Raw genomic sequence first — 23,587 nt, forward strand, 5'->3', positions numbered from 1 at the left:
GCAGGAAGCTGAAAATTATATATACCTGTGTAATGCAAAGGACAGTGATGTTTCTACTGCTAAAACTGACCAGAAAGAAGGAGTTAACAAGTATAATTTTTAAAAATGGCCAGGATAATGTCATTGATCTCTAGACTGGGGTTCTTCATTGCTGACTAGGATTAATTTTGTTGCTTGGCAGCCTCTTTGGTGGCACTGCAGTCCCTCAGAGTTTGAACTCCAAGTCCAAGACTGTTTGTAGCTGCCCCTCTTGCAGTGGTGTGTTACAGAAAGACTGTGCAGAACAGGAACAGCATTTATCACAGCTCTCTCACTGTTCATGGCCTCTCTGAGCCTTTGCTGCTTTGCTTCAGGGAGGCTGAGCTCACAGCACTGTTTCAGCAAACATGATAGATTGGCATTCAGAGTCTAAGTTTAGCCCTTAGCTCTGACCCAGATCACTTAAAGTATAAATGTATGCTCTGTGTGCATCTTTTTTTCCTGGGCAGCTGTTCACAACCCATTGAAATGATACCCCCACTGCCCTCCTTACTTTTGAGATCTTACAATCCCCCTTGACACAAGGAAAGAAACAGAAAAAATGTAATTAGAGTCTAAATACTCCTGAGACACCAATTTCCCCCATTTCTTACTGAAGGGATGTACATTTTCTGTCTTCCCTGTCATTTTTTAATTTCTATTTTAGTTTCTGCCTGGAGTTCCAACTGGGCAGCTAAAAGTGCATAAATACTATATTTTAAGAAATGCTTAAAATGTTATTATCCACTCAAGCTCATATTAACTACACCTTTATCTTGGAAAGATCTTGCTTTACAGTATGATTTAAAATTATTTTCAACTTGGGAATATAGTTTGGGAATAGTGGAAATGAGGTAAGGATTTATTTTGCCTGATTTTCAATAGATTTCAAGCTTATTATTTTTATACCAGTAAAGTTAAGGTATTGATTTTTTGATAACCACTTGGAAAGGTTTTCACTATTTTAGAATAAATAATATTATTTCCATACTTAGATTAATAATACAAGGACTATGTTTAAAGTTTTGTTTCATAAGGCTGAATTAAGGTTTGTGTTTTTTGGGGGACAGGTGCAGTAGACTCAGGATCTTCTTCTTCCTCTTCGTCATCCAGCTTTGTGAATGGTGCTACCAGCAAAAATCTGCCAGCTGTCCAAACTGTTGCTCCAATGCCAGAGGATTCAGCTGAAAACATGAGGTACACAAGTTCTATCTTTTAATATTAATTTTAATGTCTCTTCCCAAATTTCTCTAAAAAAATAACTCCTTTAATGTGCATTACTTTAGTTATGCACATTATGCTACAGTGTATATACTTTTTGAGTACCAAGGATGCATATGCTAAAATAGCACTTCACTGGAAAGTCTGAGTTTTTCAACTGAAGGGTCTAACTTTTTCAAATTATGCCAGACACTAAAACTTCATTAAAGTATTTTTTCAGTTAGTTGGTTTATTTTCTTTATTCAATAATGATAGTACATATTGGAAAGTAAGAAGTTTGTTAATGGAGCACTAGGCAGTGGAAGGAGACGCTCAACCCCTCCTGAACAAATGAAAGTGGAGAGGGCAAAACCAGACTTGTATTTGAAAAGGAGAATAAGAATTTTACTTTTTCTGGAGTACTCTGCAAATACTGTGGAATTTATGAAGCTGACACACTGCTGACTCTGACATGACATTTCCATTTACTTAAAGCCATTTAAAACCTGTAAAGTTTGATCAAATTATGATCATCCTCTTTTCTAAAGGAGCTTACAGAAACTTTTAAAAGCAGGTGTGATTTGACATAATTTAGCTTCTGTTGTGAAATTTTCTTACAATCGTGGTCTCTGGTTTTTTTCACAGTATCACTGCAAAGCTTGAAAGAGCTTTGGAAAAGGTGGCTCCTCTCCTGCGAGAAATTTTTGTTGATTTTGCCCCTTTCCTATCTCGAACATTATTGGGTAGCCATGGACAAGAACTGTTGATTGAAGGTACTGTTCTGTTATGAGATTATATTAATTTAGCTACTATTCATTTGATATGAACAATTATTTATTTTCACTAGACTTCATATAACTATTTTTGACAAATTAATTAATCAGTTGTTAATACATTGTGACTTCAGTTCTTTGCATTTAATTTCATTTAAAATTAAAAGTGATAGCTTTTATGCCCTGAGATGCTGTGTAATGATATATCCTGTCACAAAATAATCTCCATAGTTCGCCTTTCTCTCCTCAGAATAATTCAGTGCTGCAGCCTGACTTTGAGAAAGTAGTGAAAATGCAATTAAAAAGTGTAAACTACTCCCACAGAAGAAAGTACAAAGAAGACCATGCTCCAACAGTATTGATGCCCTTATCTGTATTTAGTAGGGCTGTTTTTTCCTCAGGCAGGTCAATTCACAAAGGCACATAAAGAGCTGTGCCTAGAGGGGGAACAAAAACTGATAAATTTTAAAGAAAAGTATCCTTGACCACTTTCAAGGATTTTTATGGGGTTTATGTGCTGTCTTTACTACTTCATAGTTAGAAAATTTGCCTCATAAACGAAGAAGGAAGTAATGCAGAAGTTATGCAGAGCATGCAGATATGGCAAGCTCGTGAAGAAAGTAATGAATCAGTACTAAAGCAGCTAAAATAGTGAAGGAGGAATTTGCATGAGCATGCACAGGTCATGTATTCAGAGGAATACATTCAGTCAAGTAAACTTTTTCCTTTCAGGATTGTTCTGACACACATTGCTGTTAATTGAGAGGAAAAAGTCTCATTCTGACAAGGCTTATAGTATGGAAAGATCTGCACAGAAAGAAAACAGCTTTGTGCTCAAATTCTAAACCCCCTTCTATTATATTAGTGTACAGTTTTTCCCATGGTAATTCCATGATTACATTTGACAGTGTTGGCTCTTGTTACTAGAAATATTTACATCTTGTAACTAACATTTTCTACAACCTTTTCTTCTTTCATCCTCTTATTGTTTAATAACCTTATTGTTGAATAATATCAAGGAATGGTATAGTAGTAGCTTAAAATACTCAGAAGCTTCAGGTATTTTTCATTGTTAATTTTATAGCTTGTGATTAAGTTGCACTTCTCACTTAATGATGCCTAAATTAATGGTCTGAGATTCACATTGAGATGACTGTAAGGTAATTTATGGGCTACATTCTTAACTCTCTTATGTCAGTGAAGCTGGTTGCAAAATTTGTAGCAGTATTATCCTTTTCCAATTGGCAATTGATTATTTGCACTGTAGGTTTTATAAACTATGACTAAAATTGTCTTGGTTCTCCTGAGTTCTTTTACTGATTAAAAAAAACTCTTCATTGATGTCGTTCTGCTTTTGTATTTTTGTCAGATCCTTAGCATGATCAAGGCTATAACAGTTCCCAGGACATGACAAAGACTGAAGTGCTAGAGGTCACAGGAATCTCACAACTATACAGCAATATTTAATCTCACTATTTATCCAGAGAGAAACGTTTTGTTGGATTATTATTGGCTTCTAGTATTTTTCTGATAACTGCCTGGAGTGTCATTCCATATTTTGCCCCTAGTTTTCTCCCTCTCTATGACTTAGCCACTCAATTCAGAATCAGAAAACATTGTTCACAAACCAAATACTGAGTTCTAAAACAAGCAATGTCCTCTTCATCATTTTTCTTTAATGTATGTCTCACCTTCCCTTCAATCACTGTCTCATTCCCAATTTCTAAAAACCAGTCCTTTCTTCCCAAGATATTGAAATAGAAATCTGGGAAGTAAAAAAAATTCAAGCACGCCATAGATTTTTACACTGCAAGACTTGAATTTTTCTTTCCCACCTCTAAAATACTTGGGCTTTTTTCTTCTAAAGAGAGGATTCAGAGTTGTTTTAATAGTCATTGTGTACTTCTGATCTTTTCTCTCTTCATTGCCTCCATGAGACCCTATTTTTCAACTAAACTAAATTTCTTGCCTCATAAAGATGCCTTGAAAGAGAATTCCAAATTCTCTCTTATTCTGATACCTGATTTCTTTTGAGAAGTTTTCTGTCATTCCTTACTAAAAGCCAGTGGTAGTCTTGAAGTATTTGAAAGTGCTGTCCAGGTAATGGCTCAAAAAAAGAGGGATTTAGTGGTGTTATTCAGGTGTTATTGTGTAGTAGTTCGGCTGCCCCAATCCGTTGGTGAAAAATCTTGAAGTCATATCCTTTTGTATCAGACTTCATCATCATTCGGTTCCATGGGAGACTGGTTGATCTATTGTCTGAGTAAATTATGCTTAATGTCTTAGTGCCTTCTTAACTTTTGATTGGAGTTGAAATACACAGGCTGCAATGGTCTTGTCTGTCTAGACCAAAAAATTAGGCCACTTATACTTGAAATTTTTAATTTCTCTTGTTCTGGTAAATTCCCAAATGTGACTGGTAACAGAGGAAACCCATCAGGTAATAATCTGACATTGCACAATATATTTATTAGTGGAATTCCTCATCTATTTGCTCTACTAAAATTACTAAATTACTAATTACTGAAATAGTTACTTGCTCCTATTTCTAAAACCAATTCTTTCTTCAAAGGTATCTTACACTCCACTGAATTTCAAATGTTTCATCAACTTCTCAGAATATTTTATGAGTAGAAAATACTGTCAGTGATGGGTTAAAAGGGACCTTTTTTGCATTTGAATACAAATAGCTTCAAACAGAGTATACCGGAACCAGCCCAACACTGCCGTGGTTCATCAGCTGAGGTTCTTCCACTGCCTCTGAGAGCAGAAGTTGCAAAGGTTAAAATTGTCCGTACAGAATCTAATTGGAAACAAACATGCAATATGTGTAGGCCACGTATTTGAGCTTAGCAGAGCTCATTGTGGAGTTCCATTTAACACTTGCACAGATATGTTTTCGCTAACTAGTTTCCATATGGTCTGCAAATTCCCTCCATGTAAAGTGCATGACAACATTCTAGCTTTTAGGTGAAAATGTTACAGGCAAGTGTAATCTGATCTGTAGCTGAAAGAAAAGTTATATCCTCTTTTTGTCAAGCACAGATGGCTAAAAGTATTTCCACTACAGCTATTCTTGGAGTGTCTGGAACTGTAAGAACAGGTCCACGATTGAAACACAGTCACATGGAATGCTTTCCCTTCTCTTGAGGGAGGTACCAAAGAAACTTCACTGATGCTTTTACTTTGCTGTATCATTAGCTGAGTAGAAGGTCAGCCAGGTAGCCCTTCTCCAAAGGATCCCTGATTAATTCCTTGTTGTACATTTGATACGTTTCTGATACAGGCACAATTAAAGTCAGATGACAGAGAGAATGTTTTTGCGCTGATAGGAGCAGGATCTGTTTCTGCTCATTAACTCACCACATGGCTCTATGAAAATATTCAGTAGAGGTGGTGATGGACTAGCTTTGTATCGTGTTTGACAGGAGGCTTCTTGAAACAATTGAAAAATTGCCCAAAACATTCCTTTGGAAACCACAGATGGAACTTGGGTGCTAAATGACACTACTCTAAAAGCTCCCCAAGACCTCAAGTGTGACATCACTGTGGCACCTACCAATACTGGCACAATAAGTTTCTGATTTTCTTGAAGAATACTGAATTTTTGTATTAGGAAAAGCAGGACAACCATTTTCCTTTAGATAGTATGGTAATCTGGAAATCCCTTATACTTTTTGGGGAAAATTTACTTTTTTGGAGCTTAACATGTCCCTCGTGTTTCTCTTAGAAACTTTTCAGAACTTTTGTATTACTATGTTCAGGATCACAGATGCTGTAAAGTAGAAAAAAGCATGTTCTTTTCTTGCAGAACTTTTTTTCCCTGTACATATTATTCTCTCATTTTTTTATCACTCTGCCACATCCAAAATGTTTTAGTTTGTGTGTCCAGGCATGCTTTCTTCCAGCTAACTAAAAATATGGTAATTGCCCTACCAGTCTGTAGGACAGCATGTGGCCAATATTTTGAACAAAATAAATTAATTAATATTAGCAAGTAAGAGGGGAAAGGAATAAATAAATAATTTTATGGTTTTAACATTTGTATTAACTCAAGTTAACAGCATGTAAATAAAACCTGAAGCTATTCATGGTGCTGAAATTTCTATAAACCAATTTTTCATCCCGTTTTGCTACTTTTTATTAACAATCTTTTTTATAGTGTTGAATTGTTCCTGACGAAACTAAGTGCTCAGGTGAAACAAAGGCATTGCATTGGAGAGATATGTTGAATCATTTTCTGGACTAACCAAAACTCAAGAAAAAGCCAGATTTCCTCATAGCCAGATGCTGAGTCCAACTTCTAGGAGCAAAGAACAGACTTAGATCCATCCTAAGGATCCTAAGAGATGAGGGACAAAGCCATGCAAAGAGTGGAGAGATTGCCAAAATAATTGGGATGCTTGGCTCCCTTGTCTCGTTGCTGAGGCACCAAAGCCATGTCCAGTGCCTTGGAAGAACAGATGAGTGATTTCATTTCTGTGCATAAATTTGGTTAAACTCCCACTATCTTGTTCCATGGTGAGCACTTCAAGAATGATGCACCCACTGCAGAGGTATGAAGTACTATGTTAGGAGATTGATATGTTCAATGTATCAAAAGGACATAAAAAGAAGTTAAATACTACAGGAGGCTTTAGAGTTTCCATCAAGAGAATGCCTAAGGAGGGTAAATATGATTAGAAAACTTTAATAGCATTTATCACCAATTGTTGCAATTGATGTTATTCGTAGTCTTTATGACTATTGCAAAAATTTTTTCTAAATATAGTCTTCTATCCAACTTCTCAAGAGGAAAAATATCCTGTATTTTCTGGATAATTTTGGAACTTCTTTGGGACTTTTGAGCATGTGAATCACCGGTTTCTCTGTGCCTCATCGTGGAAGGAATGATAGTCAGCATTAACCTTAATTTGCTTTAACATCATCATGCCTGCATTTGTTCACATGGCTGTAGACAGGTGTACTTCAATGTCAGGTAGCCATCTGCAGAAATCAGTAAAAAACCAGTGGGCTTTTCCTTGTTCTGCAGCTGACTGCATCTTAACTGTAGATGCAGTCAAGAATATGTCATTTTCCCATCAAAGATGGTCAATGCTTGTGTCACTTTATGAAATAAGCCTTTCTTCTGATTTTTGTATGTGTGATCATGTGTGTATATATATAAATTGATTTCCATTTTTTACATAAGTTCTTTATCATTACCTTGAGGCTCATTTTAGTATGAGACATTTTCTCTGCATAATGAATTTGTCTTTTCAGGGAAGCCTCATGTAAGCTCATGCCAGCTCTAGCTTGGTCTCAGATTTCAGAAGTGTCTTGCAATTATATGACTGCATAGCTATATATGTCCTTGAATCTGATTTTTTTTTTGAGAACATGAAACTTACGTGATTGTACTGGGTGTGGAGGATCAGCCTTTTAGTCTCTTGATAACTTTTCAATGTGTTGGCTGGTTTCAGCCAGTTTAACAGAGGTTGCTTAAAAGATGTTATTTTTACACAGTATTCCCAAATATAAACATCTGTTTATAAAAAATATAAGCTATATTAGGGGCTAGGGTTGGGCTGTGTTTCTTACCTTCAATATTTTCTCTGCACTATTATTTGAGGTATGCCATCATTGTTTAGTAAAAGAATGGAAAACTGAGTAGTAACTCAAATAATCACAGCTGATTCATTTGTAATTCACTGTATAATATACTGTGTTGGTACAATATTGTGGGCATTGCAGCAAAAGGAACAATTGATAAAGCAGGACTGTGGGAGCAGTAGGAACTCAGGAAAGCAATTGATAAAGCAGGACTGTGGGAGCAGTAGGAACTCAGCCTAATTAGACATCAGGGAATCCCTGCTGGACATCAAGGTGGTTGTTAAAATTTTCTGTGGAGGGGTCAGGCCAGTGTCATTTGCAATAGGTGTCGCACTGGACATGATCACTCTGTTCAGTAAGGATGAGGAATCTTATGCATTATTTGGTCGTACTGAGTCAGGAACTCTGATTTGATTTTCAAAGCTAAGTTCATAATATACTTCTTTGCTGTGCCACATGCCACTCCTTCCTTTCCTTGTGCCCAAAGTGACTAAGTGCACCTTCTTCTGTGTCTAGGAAGAGGTTATGCTGGATGTTTAGCACAGTGCAGTTAAATCCAGTGAATTTCCTGACCCAGTCTGCTGTGAGACAATTTTCCTGAATTTGTGGTAGTGGGATTCCTATTCATAGATTACTTTTTGTCTTTACTATAAAGACTTGCAGAAAGAAGAGAAAAATTGCACTACTGTCTGAAATTAACCCCTTTTTAGATAATGAGGTTGGAATAAAAATGATTTACAGATAGTGCGTTTCTTCAGTAAGTTAAAGTTTGTCTTTTCCTTTTTAGCTGTAAGAATTTCTGCAAGCACTTTGCAAGATTAGGTTTTTACCATGAAGAAAACCATAGGTCATTTTGAAACAGGGCATGAAATCCTCCAATAGATAGAATTTAAAGTACTGCTGCTGATTGAAAACCTGTCTGCACACATTTTAATCCATTCATAAGCAGGAAAAAGAGAAAGTTCATTAATTTCAAACTGATGTGCTATTTATAGGCATGTCAGAAATGTTTTTAATAAATTCTCTGTCTGGGGTTGGTATGATTAGCTCCTAGTATCTGACTGAAAGGCTCCACAGTGTGCTCCTGTTTCTGCACACACTTTGGGAGTGATCATGGGTTTTACTAAAAAACATCAATAAGTCAGGCACACATGAAGACAGAAAACCACACCAGTTTTCCAGAAGACTGTATGGTAAGAACAAAGAAATGCTGAAGGAGCGAATGTGTATTCAAATCTGCCTATTTATTTACACTTACTCCAGACAGTCAAGGTTCAAAGCTTTGCAATTTATGAAGTTTTTTTAGAGTAGGTTACTAGTGACAAGACAGATGCCAATTCAGACAGCTGAAGTGCAGGTGCCACAAAAGAAGTCACTATTATTTACCCACATTGAAATCTTCAAGCTATAATGACCCCAACACAAGTTACAGAACATTTTTCCTTCACATAATATTCCTTTATGACGTCTTTAAAGGGATATCATTGCAAACACCAGAAAGAGGATACACATCCATTCAATTTTGATTTAACTCTTGATTTACTGAAGTTCCTGTGTGCAGAAGTATGTTCTGAGCAGATGTTTAACATGGCAGGAAACATTATAGATCAGAGATCCAGATAGCAACTAGGAAATGCATAGCATCTGGCACCTTTTTGAAAGTAAACCTGCCAATAATTAATTACACATATGAGCCACTCTATCCCTGTCTAATGAGTTGGACACTTACTAAGATGTATTAGACTGTGGAACAGAGGTTAACTGCTCATGCCCTCTCCTCTGTCTCTGACTTGTGTGGTCCCAGTGTAACTTAAGGGTAGAAATTGTTGTTGGCACTCAGATTTTATGTCGTTGATTATATTATCATTATTACATTGATTAATAATCAAGAGGACTTTACAATCCAAAATGTAAAGAATTCCCATTAGACCAAAATTGGGATTCTTCAGTTGCTTTGACAATGGAGAAAAAGAAATTACTGAAATTGTGAGACTAATTGTAAAGTTTAGTTAGGAGAGTGCAGATGTAAAAAATGAATAAACACATGCCTTCAGGAAAGCAAAAGCTGGTAACAATATAAAGTAGTCAGGTTTAATGGAAAGAAGCTCTGAAAGTTATCCTTGAAAATATAGAGGCCACTAGATGTTTGAAGTCACTAAATTACTGTTGAAAGTGCTATTATAATATATATACTTCTATTATTAGGAAGTGAAGAGCACCAATTACTGTTTATTTAAACCACATAACAAAATGCACAAAATATTGCAGTCTTTAAGAGTAAGAAAAGGAGTTAATTGTTTGTGATCCCTGGATCCCATTTACTTCAGCAGTATTAGCCACTTATTCATAAATTTCTTTTTCAAGCCAGTAGCCTGTATTTTAGTTGCAAGCCAAAAGGCCTAGAAAGGACTGGTCTTTTTGCCTCAGAATTTTAGAAAAATACCCTTCCTGATGTCCATCTCTCTATTACCCTCTTTGATAGTCCATCTTTTTTGTAATCCAGTTTCTGTCTCTCTTCTTGCTTTAATTTCCGGTTTTATTGGGAAATATTTTTTCTAATGAATTTTCCTACTAATTTACTACCAAAAAATAATAGCAAGAGAGCTATATAAAGTTATTTAAAGGAAATAATTTTTTAAAGATTCTGGAGAAAGTTCTTAACATGTGGAGGCACTGCTGTAACACAGCCTGTAGGTGGACTCATCATATCAACTATACAGCAGTGCTGAATGGTAACACTGGACTAAGTTGTACAATTTTATTTTTTTTTTAAACAGCCACCTTTTCCCCTCTTATTATTTTCTCCTCTACTGTCCAGGTCCAAAGAAAAACGAGGTGGTATGCCAAAATGGTATTCAGTATCTACAGGATGTTCATGCTGTGACTGAAGCTCTCCACAGGCAGAGGTTCTTTGGTTCTTATTCCACTTAATTCATCATTCAGAACTCAGCAGGGGACTCTGCCTGATTTTGGACTTGAAACAGTTAGGCTGGTATTTGCCCCAGCCCTTGTCCTCTGAAGGCTTAAAAATGGAATCAATCTACTTTATTACTCCGGCAGTGTTTTCCAGAGAACTACCTAACTCTGATAATCTATAGGGTGCAAATAACATCTCTGTATCAGATATTGCCCTGAAAGATGTATTTCTCATGAGACATAGTAAAATAATTCTTTTCCATGTAGTCTGAGTTCTGTGACCTGGTTCTTTACAAAATTAATCTCATTTAGGGCTGGTCACAGTTTTTCCGTATATTTAACTTTCATTCTACTTATCACCTGTTCTTATGAGCCAGGCTGAAACATTTTAATTAGTGATCAAATTTACCAAGTTTCCTTACTGGTCCTGATGATTCAAAGGCACTTCTTCAGTTCATTCTGTTAGATATGGATTTACTTGTTTCCATGCCTTCAAGGTTTACAAAAAGAATCTTGCACAAAATCTATAGACTCAATTGCTTGAAAAACTACTACACCTAAATTTTTAAAAATACCTGTTTATAGGTCCTTTTTAATAGAAAAAAAGTTAATTATAGTATAAACATTAATGAACCCTCTAGATTGATTTACCTAGATATTAACAGACTCCCTACATGCCTGGGATTATTTTTGCAAGGACTAAGATACTATATCTTTACTGTGTTCAGTGCAGTTTTTTATGTTAAATTTTACCTCCTTCAAAAAAAGATCCTCAGATCTGCTAAACATCTATTCTCTTACATCGTATTTTTTGTCTGATGGTGTGTGGAATTTTATGATTCGATCTTTTTATACTTCTTGTCTGTGGAGATTTTCTTGCAATGAGAAAACCTCATGCTGAAAGAACTTGTCAGACAACAGAGACAGTTGTGATATGTCAAATTAAGATGGCAAAGTGATGTCAAAGCAGGTCTAGAGAGAGCCCATAACAATGTTACTGTCAAGTAAATAAAGAAAACTGAAACACAAGAAATACAAGTTATTTCAGGAGATCTATGACTGTGGAGGGCTTTTTGTGTTTTGAGAGACATTGTTTCAGAATGATTACCTCTTGTCAGTAGGGCTTCAGGACAGAAGCGAGATCTGATAGCAGCCAACTAAGGTCAGCAAAGTTCAGCTTGGAGAATTTTATTTTCCTTTTCTTGTTATCAAATTCTCAGGAACCATTTATATTTATACAAAAATTGGTTTTGCTATTCAGGAGATCACATCTACTTAAAATAAAGGTCATCTTGGCCTTAGAAATTTAGGAAACTGCATGAGCTCTGAGGTTTTCTTATACTCCCTATTTGTAACTGTGCTGGTTCACTCAGCGTGGCCCCAATGTTGCTAAAGAGAAGAAATATAAGAAGTAAGGAGGATCAGTAGGAGTAAGTGGTTTTATTGCTGAGCAGCTTTACCTTTTCTCACCATCCTTTTTTGTCATTCACCAGGCACACATTTCAGTTCTGTCGTGTCCCCCTAATAATAGGAAAGAATGGAACAAGGAGCTAGAAGAAACTAATAGAAAGAAGAAAGCAAAAAGTAATTCCTATGTTTACTGTAAGAGGAGAGAAACAAAAAGGAATAATCTCATAAAACAGGGCATCAAATAGGAATAAGTTATAGACTGAAGCTAAGAAAAAGTTGACAAACTTCAGGAGTAAAAATAAAACTTCATACCTAAGGAAAATACAGCATTGACTAATGCCTTTTCAGGGAAATCCTGATATTCAAGAGGTTGTTATATGAGCTCGTACATATGATGTATGTTTTCCAGGATGTCCCTTTTGACAGCCTTAGAAAGACTTGGAAAAGGTTCTTGAGATGAGCAGAAAGCACCATTGTTGTAGTAAAGGTATAAAGTATAAACATTTACTTATGTTAGTGACTGAAATTAATGTCTATTTCTGCTTGTATAGTTCTCTGAAAATAATTTACTACTGAGGCAATACGTGCAAAATATATTTCTTCTAGCTCAGATTTCAGAGGAGGTGAAAGACTGAGAAAAAAAGAGAAAGGAGAGGTAGATATTTCTTCATTTTAATAAGATGATCTCTTTTTTCCATGTACTAAGTATGTGGCAACTTCTTTGGTATCACTTATTTTCATTTAGTAATTTTTCTACAGATTTGATCACAAAATTGGCAACCTTTCCAGGAAAGGATTAACAGGAAAATACCACATGACAAAACTTCAAAAATATTTTAAACTGTCACATTTTAAATTAATTAAAAAATTTCTATATCAATTAATTTTTTTTTTTACTTCTTCCATTGAAATAAAGTGTCCCTGGCAGCAGCTGAGGTAGAAATTTATTGACAAGTCTAAGCCACTTATTTGAATAATATCTTAGTATAAAGAGGGAAGAAGACTTTTGAGATAATATTTGAATTCTCACAATCTACTGTTTGGTTTTGGAGGAAAAATCTGGAATGCTTTTCATTGAGATTCTTTCTAGAAAAATAAGAGTTTGGGATTTTCTAGAACATGTAATTGTAGGTGTTTCCCAGGCTTCTGCTGAAAAAAAATGTTTATAGCTTACTCAAGTCTACCTGAAAATGAAGTACATTTTGACAGAAAAGCAATAATTTCACTTTACAGACCTTTTCAAGATTGGAGATTCTTTAGTTTGATCAACTGCAGTGCAGTGTGATCATTGACTTGGGTGTTTTTGCCTGTAGTCTAGAAGAGGAGGAAAAACATTAAATTTACAAATAAATTCAAGTAAATATGCGTCATACCATTAAAAAAAATCTGCTTTACTTAATAGGGAATTGTTTTCTTATAATTAATATTTGTGTTGAATTCTTTTATATTAAAATAATATTTTTGTCTTTTTTGTTATTAATGCTGATTAGAACAATTTCTCAATTGATACATGATAGGCTGATGTAAATTTTAGATCTGTTGTGTTATAGAAGCTGGATAACCAAATTATTTCACTATCCCACAATATTTGAAAAGATTTGGAAGATATCTGGAAAGAGTTCTGTCTGAAGAAATATTATTTAAAAGAATGACAGTAGTACACTAATGCATATATTAAGTAAATCCCAATGGAGCAGTGGACAAATAAAAAATTACCACAGGCATTAAATGAAAAACTGAATCAGTTTGGAAAATCTTCTGCAGTATATTAAACTGAACAATGGCAGTCGATTTTATTTTATAGATTAAGTGGTCTCCTTTTCATTTGATGAATGAGAATTTGTGCATCCCATTACACTAAAGGAAAATTGTCCAAAAATCCACAGGTTACCATAAGGCTGGACTCTTCAGATTAGTGTGGCACTAGCATCAGTTTTGTCAATATCATTGTAGCTCATGGGATTACTGGACAAAAGTCTGTAATTTTAAAAACTATATTATCTATGTGTTGTAATAAATCCCCTCTCTGTGGGTACACTCTGAAGGGTTTTTGCCATTCTGTGATTCCATCTGGATGTTTTCCAGTCCATATTTAGATTCCTTTTTAGTAACTGCAGTGGTGAAGAAGTTTAGGTTTTCTCACTTTAATAAAGTTATTCAAGAAACTATTACATACCATTCTTTTAAATGAATCTTTTAAATATTGTCCTAATATTAAGGTCTGTTTTGTTTTACAAATCTGACTGAAAGGGCTGATCCATTTGAGTTGGGTTTGGACAGATTAAAGTCTGGGGGATTTTGTTGACCCATCACTGTTTATTTGAGGTGTTTCTCCTAAGATGTCCATCCTAAAGATTTATCATAACATTTTAAAGGTATTCCATTTGATAACCTGGGTGATACCTTTCCTAGATTTCCAGTACCAGATAAATGACTGTTGCTTGTAATGTGCAGTGTTTTTCACCATAACAAAAAAATCCTTTAAGAATTGTAACTGTTTTGATCAACTAAAAAACATGGAGTCAAATTCACATTCACTGTATTTTTCTGTATCACTCTTCTGTTCTGTAAAGGAGATTTGCCCATACAAAGAATGGTCTGGAGTACTAATGCAGCCATCCTTCATCGTCCCTAGAGTTGGTGGTAATGTCAGTCAAGGCTGCTGAAGGGATTGTTAAATCTATAACCCTGACTTTGTTATTTTTGTGAGTTATGTTCTTTGGAATAGTGTTTTCCTTCATCTAGTAAAAGCAAAGTTATAATTATTTTGCAACATGGCTGTGATTTCCATCTGCAGGCTTTCTGTAAATCCTGAATATTTCCCAGCCTTTGCTCTTCCTAAGGACCATTAGTGTAATTTAAATGCCTACAAAATATGTGACATATGTATGGTTCTAAAACCAATTTTGAGTGTAATCTTGCAAAACTTTGCATTCTGTTTAATACATATATTCCCCCTGCCATCTTCCCCCCCAATAATTGCTTGGTTTTGAATAAGAACATCTGTTGTTTCAGTTGAAATTCTGCATACTTAGCATTTACTTTCAAATTTTTCACCAATCTTCTATTTTCTCTTCATACTCTCTCCTTTCAAATCTTTAGGGAACTCCCCAGCAACTTGATGATTCATGAAAAACATTAATTTGAATCTAATTTTCTCTGATGGCTATGGAAGAGAGGGAATGATGTAGATTTAAATTATCCAAATAACTTTATTGGTCAAGAAAGGAATCCTAAGGTTATTTCTTTGATCATAAATTGGATTTAGAAATATATTTCAAGCAATCATGTGCCAGAATTTGCTGGCAGAATTAAGAGGGTTAGAAAATAGCAAATAAATTTTAAGGAAAACTCACATTTCCAACCAAAACATCACCATAACTTTTGTCCTAGTAGTTTCACAGGCAAAACATGCTTTAGTTTCTGTGCCCAGGAGAAATGTCCTTGAAATTTTGTTGTGCCATTTCTAACAAATGCTGAACAAAGTATAAGGCCATAGTCTATCAAAAATGAAAACCCAATTTGTGAGTGTTAATTACCGGTAGAAAATTCCTACTCTGTCTCATGGCACAGAAATCACCGAGGATTATGGGAAGACATATCACAGTATGAATTACCCATAATTATTATGAACAATTTGAAATAATTTGAAACAATACAGTTTTGTTTAAGGTACGTGGAAGACTATATCACTAGGAAATAGAAAAAGCTTACCTTACCAAAAAAAAAAAAAGTTACAAAGAAGAATTACAGTGTTTTCTGATTTTCTTTTTTGTCTAGTTTTAGGTCTTCTTGCTCATTTGTAAGTACAATTTACACACTTTTCACATGTTACTAGAATAATGGATTTAATAGCATGTGTGTATTTTTTCATAAATGTCTTGTACTATATGAAGTTCTTATAGTTTTGATGACGTGCTGTAGCGGAATAAAAAAGACCAGTTTTTCTCTCTGAACTGAGTTAAATGGATTCAAGTTCCTCAAACATTTTACCTAGCCTTACCTGAGATTTTTCTGATAAGCAGAAGCTATAATTGAGTGAAAGTTTTCTAAAGGCTCTAAAGTTTTGTTAATTGCATCTTTTTTTCTAAGTTGAACATGAGCTATAAAAACATTTAGGTTTTGTTTTTGCTAGTATTTCAATTGATTCCAGTTCCAATAAGGGTTTAAGTTGACACAAAGTAAAATCCTTGAAAGAAAATGCAGGCAAACCTTGATAAATACCAGATGAAATTGCGCTGGTATTCAGTTAGACTTATACACACATTGTATTAATAATAATAAAAAGAAGTTCAAAACCATGATCTTATTTCATGAGGATTTTTTTTTAAAAATTGATTTTATCAGCCTACATTATATTTCTTCAAAATGTAAATTCACACTGACTAGTTCAGCATGGTGACTTGGAAGTTTTGAACCCATGACTTCATTAATGCCACAGGCATGACTAAAACAGTATAGTTGAAATTAATCTTTTTTTAGACATTATTAAGTCATAGTGAAAAGGAATAATTAGCATATCTTTAGGCCAACAGAAGAACACTGAAAAAGAAGTCAAGTAAACCAGAGCATTTCAAGATAATTGCCAGGCATACATCATTTATTCCAGATTAGCCAAGGTCATGCACTTGATGCTCCCAGTTTTTGCATCCATATATGTGGTCATTGTTGCCATCAAATTGCTGAATTTTGATGGCTATATTTAATGGACTGAGAATAGACCATGAAGAAAACTACTAAAGAACAGCAAATGTAAAAAGCGGGCACTCCATTCAGTTCAACAGTGACCTTTTTAACCTTGCTGTATGCAGGAAATATCCACTTGTATTTTAGTAATTACATTAGCTTCCTTAATGGCATTTGATACAGATGGTATAGGAAGAACTTATCTGCTGCTGAAGAATGCAGGCAACAGTTTTAGTGTGAGTGGCAAGTACTTTTTCTCATCAGAGTTAAAGAGGGGGAAGAGAACTGAAAATAGATTCATGTGCTCTCTTCAATCAGAGAAGCCATTATTTTTCCAAGCTTGTTATCTTTTTTTTGTCATTATGTTAAAACTAATAAAATTTTGCACACACTCTGTCAAACCCTGCAAAATGGTAAAGAGGAAGAAAAAATGCAGTTGTTAGCACTTTTGGAGCTTAGAAAATCAATTGGAAAATTGATATTTATTCTGATTCATATGACAAAGTCTATTTTTAGTTTTATGAAGAGACCTCAAGCAGTTTGTGTCTTCTGTACTGTCTGAAAAATGGGAGGAGAACTTTTCTACCTCTCTTAATTTTTGTATGTCAGGATATAGACTGCAGTGAGGGAATTTTTTTTTGTTCCAGTGCTATGCCAAAAGAAATGAGTCAATTCACACAATTTGGACTCCTAGAAGAGAGGAGGGTGCAAATCTAGAAACTAAAAATTAATAAGATTTTTCTGGTCTCTGAAGGACAAGTTAAATAGGACCGGGATTGGGGTTCTTCCTAAACTTGCTCTTGCAGCCTTTGATGATGTGGGATCTTCATAACGCAACCAGAGATTGCATTCTGACAGTTTTTCCTAATAGGCAGAAATAGATCTGTCCTCCGTTAGGACTGATCTGTTTTTATCATTCTCTACTGTTGACTGCACGACAACTCTGACGGTAGATTTTGAAGATTAATTGTGTTTTGTGTAACAGGAAAAAAAACCCGTTATTTATTTTAAATCTTGACTGCTCAGTCAGGAAGAAGCAAAAATGGGAAGAAGCACAATACAGCCCTTGGCAGCTAGGATGGAGGAAATGGAGCATATAATGGAGGGCACACACTTTCCCTCGTGGTTTGAGTGAAAGGAGTCCCTGAAGTAGGATCAGGGGGCTGATATGTAAGAAATTTATGAAACAAAATGGTGGCCCTGCTCTGAATGTTTCACATTTCTGTATTCTGTTTTACTTCAAGGAATGTATGAAATGAGTACTTAAAGGTGAACAGAAAGTATTTCTGTTTCTATTTCCTTCTTACTGACCATCAAGGTGCACAGGATGCCCCATTTTCTGGCTGGGCCACTCCAAGTTCTGCTTATTCATAAGTAGAGAGCTGCACACTTAATTTCTGCAGTAGATTGAGATGAACATCGTTGACACCGTGACCTTCTTTAATGACGCTTTCCTATCTCTCTCTGTATTTTCATATGAAAAAAAGTGCTACAATCGCTAAGATAATTATTTGTTTCTTTTGGACCTGGAAACCAGTCTCTTTTAATACTAGTGGTTTTGAGAGGTGTTAATGGCTGTTACCAATGGGTTGTTTCATCAGCAGGCAATTAAAGAGCTGGTTATAACTAAGGGGCCTGCTGATGTGCTAACCAGATGTCAATTCTGTATCCTTTTCTTTTTCTGAATTTCACAAAATCAGTTTGAATCTCTTTTCCACTACTGGAATGCTACATCCAAGCTTGCAGTTGATTAGATGTGATATATAAAATTATCAAGTAATGTCCAGAGGAATAGTAAAAGGACATCAGTTTGAGGTCAGATAACCACTTAGACCTATATCATTATCATGTTATTAAAAAGTTAGAGTATATAAATATTCTTATTGTAAATAGATAATCTTGATCTAAGCAATTATGACTCTTTCAAACAGAGTCATGTTTTTTCATGTCTGCAGCTTTGTGTTATTAGGACTACATCATCATTGTTATCTGGATGATAATCATTAGTATTTATTCTAGCTTTGTGCCATTTTAGGCACACTCCAAAATCTTTTTTTATTGTTTGAAGCTGCACAGGTAGCGTAAGAATGCCCAACTGCATTTGAAAGTTAAGAGCTTCTAATTTAATTAATTAAGCCAGAAAATATTCATTATGTATGTCTCTTCAAAGTATATATTTTACGTCAGGTTTTCTTTCTGAAAATCTGGTAAAGATACAAATATATTACTGCTGATGCATAATCGCTTTTATGTAACTTAGCTGATTTCTTTTTCAGAACAGTGTATGGTGCTTATTCTGGTTACATTTATTCTTTTGATGTAAAATCAGAAGAACATGTGCTAATTTAGAAGATTGGAGCATGGGGATAGGTTTCCAAGAGCTTTATTTTGCCTTAGTCATGTTTTAGTACACCTGAGGTCTGATTTTGAAGGATGACGAGTGTGTGACAGAAAGGGGTTTTATTTTGCTTTGTTGGTTTTTTTAATTTTACAGAATAAGAGGTGAATTCATAATAAACCAGACAGCATTCTATGATTAAATATTTGATGTGTCTGTCCTACCTGCATTGGCTTAACTGTAGAATTCAGTCCTCTGTTTGGATTTTCTTTGTCAGCTTCCAAACAGTGGAGGTAGCCTGCAGGTGATAAGTATCTCATTAATCTTTCTGATCCTCTAGCACTTGAGCATGAGAATAGCTGATCAATTACAGCAATTGTCTCCCTAAATGAGCTTTGCACATCTGCCTCTTATTTCATTAACTGCCCCTATATCTGATAGAATGAAAGCCTACTGGCTTCTTACAGCTTGTTCTGTGTTACTGTACAATAAGGATGGGGTTGTTAGCAAAATGGGCACAAAAGGGTATTTATCCACTACCCGAAACAAATATACGTGCTATCGTGTAGGAGTGCTTTTGTCTCTAATCACTGTTTGTAGAAACCTTCTTAAAGCACATCAGCTTGCTTTCCAGACACCTATTTAGCCCTTACTTGTAAGCTTATTTGTAAATTTATCATTTTTATAACATAGCCAATGTGTTTCCATGCCCTAAAGCATCATATCAATGTCTATATGGTTGTAGATAACAGAAGCTAGTGCATGTAAATTTAACAGTAGAAATGAAATTTCCTGCACGTGTTCTTACAATTCATCTTTAAAACACTTAGATATGGCATCCTTCTCTCAAAGAGTAAATTTACATTTCCAAAGTTGCAAACGAGTACTTGCAATAGTGACAATGTTACTAGATATTTATTATTTACATGAAGTACAAAACTATGAGTAACAGCTAGACTACATAATCCAAGGTTTGTTCTAAGAAACATGCCTTAAAAATTATGGGGTTTGATTTTAATAAAAATATGATTTCTCATGAATGCCTCTTTCATTAATACTCGAGCTTTCAATTGCAGGACAATCAATTATCAGATGAAAATTAAAATAATGTCTAAGCAGAGGCTTTGTTCTTTACCTGTTATTAACTGATCACTTTATTCTTATGGCTTTACATTATTTATTATTCAAAAGCTGTTAACTTATGTTTATCATACATTAAATTGCTTCAGATTATACCAATATTTATTTATTTATTTAAATAACTATGCTAAATGCCAAAAAAATTAGAAGACATTCTGTCCTGAATTGGTCTAGATTATTCCAGGTGATTTTTGTGAACATATAAATATTCTAGAAATTGAAATTCTCAGTTAATTATGCTTGAAACTTCTTTTATTCTTAGTTATAAAAAAGATACATTTATATATTTTTTGGATTTCTGGAACAATGGAGCTATAATATCAAAATACCACCATCTTTTACACTAATTTTTGACTGTTTATTGCAGGTCTTGTTTGTATGAAGTCAAGCACTTCTGTGGTTGAACTGGTCATGCTGCTTTGTTCACAGGTAAGACATTCTCTGGTTTTGATTGTATTAATTTCCTTGTGTAATCACTGTCAGCCAAGGAATTGTATCTGGCAGTTTGTTTCATTCTTCCATTTCATTACCAAAAAAAAACCCCAAATTAGTTTCTTCTGTTAATACATAAATTGTAGATTGTCTATTTTAGATATTCATTCTATAGTTTTCCTATATTCACAGGGTATACAAGGTATATTTGCATTTATGTTCTAGAAGTGTATGGATGTACATTATGCATTTTCTCTGTGTATGAGCTCTCCTGCGAGCCTGTTCTTATTTAGAATATGTAAGTAGGATACTGTGGTCATACTTTTATGTTGAAATTTATCTTTGAATTAGTGACTTTTTAAAAACATTACTTTGTGCTGACTTTATTACTTTTGATACACATGACATAACATTGAATATTTTAAATAGCTGTCAGTATATAAAAAAGCAGAGGAACATGGATTAAGTAGTCCCCAAGAACTGGCAGAAGCAGAACATTTCTATATAAAAATTCTGTGGTTAATTGTTGGGGTTTTAACACAACAGTAATGGCTTTCTTAGAAATCCAAATTGATTAATGTTTTAAAATGCTTTCAAAAATAAAATATTGAAAGCTAAACTATTTTCTCATACTGTTTGGATTATTTATATCTCAATTTTCATATTATTTGTTTTGCCAGAAGTGTGATTGGCTAATATTGTGTATATACCCTTTTACTTTAAACTGCCAATAGGAAGTTATCAGCAAACATTTTAGAACTTGGCTCACTTTGTAGAATGTAAAAAAATCAGGATTTCCCAGCAGATCCAAATAACTTTGCAAATTTTTATACTTCTCTAAAAACTTATAACAACATTTCATTAACCACATTCCTCACAGAACTATAATACCAGTTCAACTCAAAACAAGTTTGTGTATAAAATGCCCAAGTTAACTTATTATGCAATTATCAAAGAAAATTACTTCTTTGTAGCTTTTCTTAAGCATTCACTACTGTGCATTGACAGCATACACCAAAAAGAAACTGTAAACAAAGGCATTTCTAAGGACAATTGAAATGAAAATCTACTTTCGAGAAATCTCTCTGAAAATAATAAACATTTACAAGCAGATTTGGGGGCGAGTGTTCCAACTTACCTTGCGTGTCTGTAGGTTGCATTTCTTCAAGCTTGTGTCATAAGGAAATCATTAAATCTTGTTTTCCTTTGTATTTTTTTTTCTTCTTCCTTTCTTTTCTTCCTCTTTTAGAGGGATATCAGTTAGGGAAAAGTAAAAGAAAAATACATCCCTGGCAGGAATCCTCAGTGGGATTTCGACTTCAAACCTTCTCTAGCAGGGCACTTGAAAAATTTGTTACCTAATGGTGAAGTCTTGGGTTCCAAGAAAATTCCAAAAGCTCCATTAAGGCTTTTGAGCTCAATGTTCATGTCATACAACTTTTTTCTTTTATTTTTAGCAGCTCTTGAAACATTTTTTTAAGGGAGGGAATAACTTACAGTCTTTTCTTCCCTAGCCTTTGGTTTTACTGCAGTTCTCAGGAATAAAGTGGAATGTAGCATTAGGGTCTAGTGTCTTTGATGGCCTCATCATCTAATCATAGGTTTAACATTACTCATTTGCTGGCTCCAGGAATTCCTGCCATTAAGGGCCCTAGAGATGAAACTTTGCCTCAAATATTGATTGAAAGGAAGAGAGAGAAATTTAAGCCCTTTCTGCAATGCTCTTTCTTTAGACATCTCAGTAAAGCTACATAACAAATGCAGCAAAAATCAATTTGTTATTTTTATGACTACTATATATGTTGGGTTTGATTTCAAAGTATTTTAAAAATAAGGTTCACTTTTTACCTGGACTAATGGGAAGAGCCTAATCATTTTGAAGCTTCAAACATTTATTTGTTTTCTTCAGTATTTCCCATCTACCTAATTACATGGGGAAATTGCAAGCTTTTAGTTTTTATACTGATACTTCAAGATTGTTTCCTTGTCTTCTAAATAACGAGGATTTTGTCTCCAGATGTCCATTTATTAGGAAGTACTTCAGGAGTTAATGCTGTAGTGTTTGTTGGGGGAGTCATGGTAATTGTTTCTACAGGAACTGTCAACAGGGGGCCGTAGTGGTGCAAATTGCAGTCTCCTCCCCTCACCTTCCTGACCTCTGGAATATTCTTCTGAACAGCAGCATTTCCACAGAATATAGTGGTTTATCCTATAGGCGTAAACAAGCCATTCTGTACTTCTATTCATCTACAGGGAAGATTTTTTCGTTGTTGTTGTTATTTACATTTTAAAACTATCTGTCAAAAGAAAGCATGAGATAAATCCTCTGAAAATACTAATACATAAAATGGCTAGAAGAAAATGACAGCCAAATATCATAATCCAGCCTAATGTTGGTAGAACTTGGTATTAGGATCACAGGAGATGCTGTCACAGCTAATGAGGATAACTCATCTCTATATAAGGAAGAAATAGTGCTGAGTTTTTCCTTAGGACAAATTAAGCAATGTGAATTGGAAAGACTGTGTAAAGTATATAGTTTGTAAGTTTTTAATAATCCCAGTGTAAATAGGGCCTTTCTTCCTAACATGGGTAAATCCTTCATATTCAAATTAAATGACATTTTACCGATTGTGTGGGGAAGTTTGAAAAGCGTCCCTCAAAAGATAGATGGCGATAATAAAAACCTTTGAAAAGTACAATTTTGTTTGCACAGAACAGAGTAACTTTAGACATTGAAAAGGAAAGGGAAATGCAAAGTTTGTTTTCCTTTCATTTGCTACAGCAAATTAGATGCTTTTATGCTTTTTATGTTGGAAATTCCATGTTAACGACTACAGATTAGCAAGGATGTCAGAATTTTTTTTCTTATCTGAGCTCCTGAATAAAATCAACATTGCCAGCGGCTCACATCCAAGGTATGGTCTAAATTTACATGAAATATCACATTACAAATGTCTGAAGGTACATGTCATGGATAATTCAGTTCATATGGGCAGCCTTTTAGGCTCTGAGGAGTATGCAATCAAGCTTTTCCCCAAAGGAATTTGGAGTTTCTGTGAAAAATACTTTTAAAGTTTTA

The 23,587-nt window shown here is 34.6% G+C and overlaps 1 protein-coding gene across 14 annotated transcripts in view; it reads left to right on the forward strand.

Annotated features, from left to right (window-relative positions):
- The window catches only part of NBEA (neurobeachin), a 455,021-nt gene that overhangs the window by 188,175 nt on the left and 243,259 nt on the right, over positions 1–23,587 (forward strand). For all 14 annotated transcript variants that reach the window (XM_038127945.1, XM_038127964.1, XM_038127973.1 and 11 more), the window contains 3 exons: positions 1,089–1,215; positions 1,864–1,991; positions 20,441–20,502. In XM_038127945.1, coding sequence (XP_037983873.1) covers positions 1,089–1,215; positions 1,864–1,991; positions 20,441–20,502 — 317 coding nt within the window. The remainder of the gene's footprint in view (positions 1–1,088; positions 1,216–1,863; positions 1,992–20,440; positions 20,503–23,587) is intronic.

The sequence above is a fragment of the Motacilla alba genome, chromosome 1, assembly GCF_015832195.1.
Source record: "Motacilla alba alba isolate MOTALB_02 chromosome 1, Motacilla_alba_V1.0_pri, whole genome shotgun sequence".
Lineage (NCBI taxonomy): Eukaryota > Metazoa > Chordata > Aves > Passeriformes > Motacillidae > Motacilla > Motacilla alba.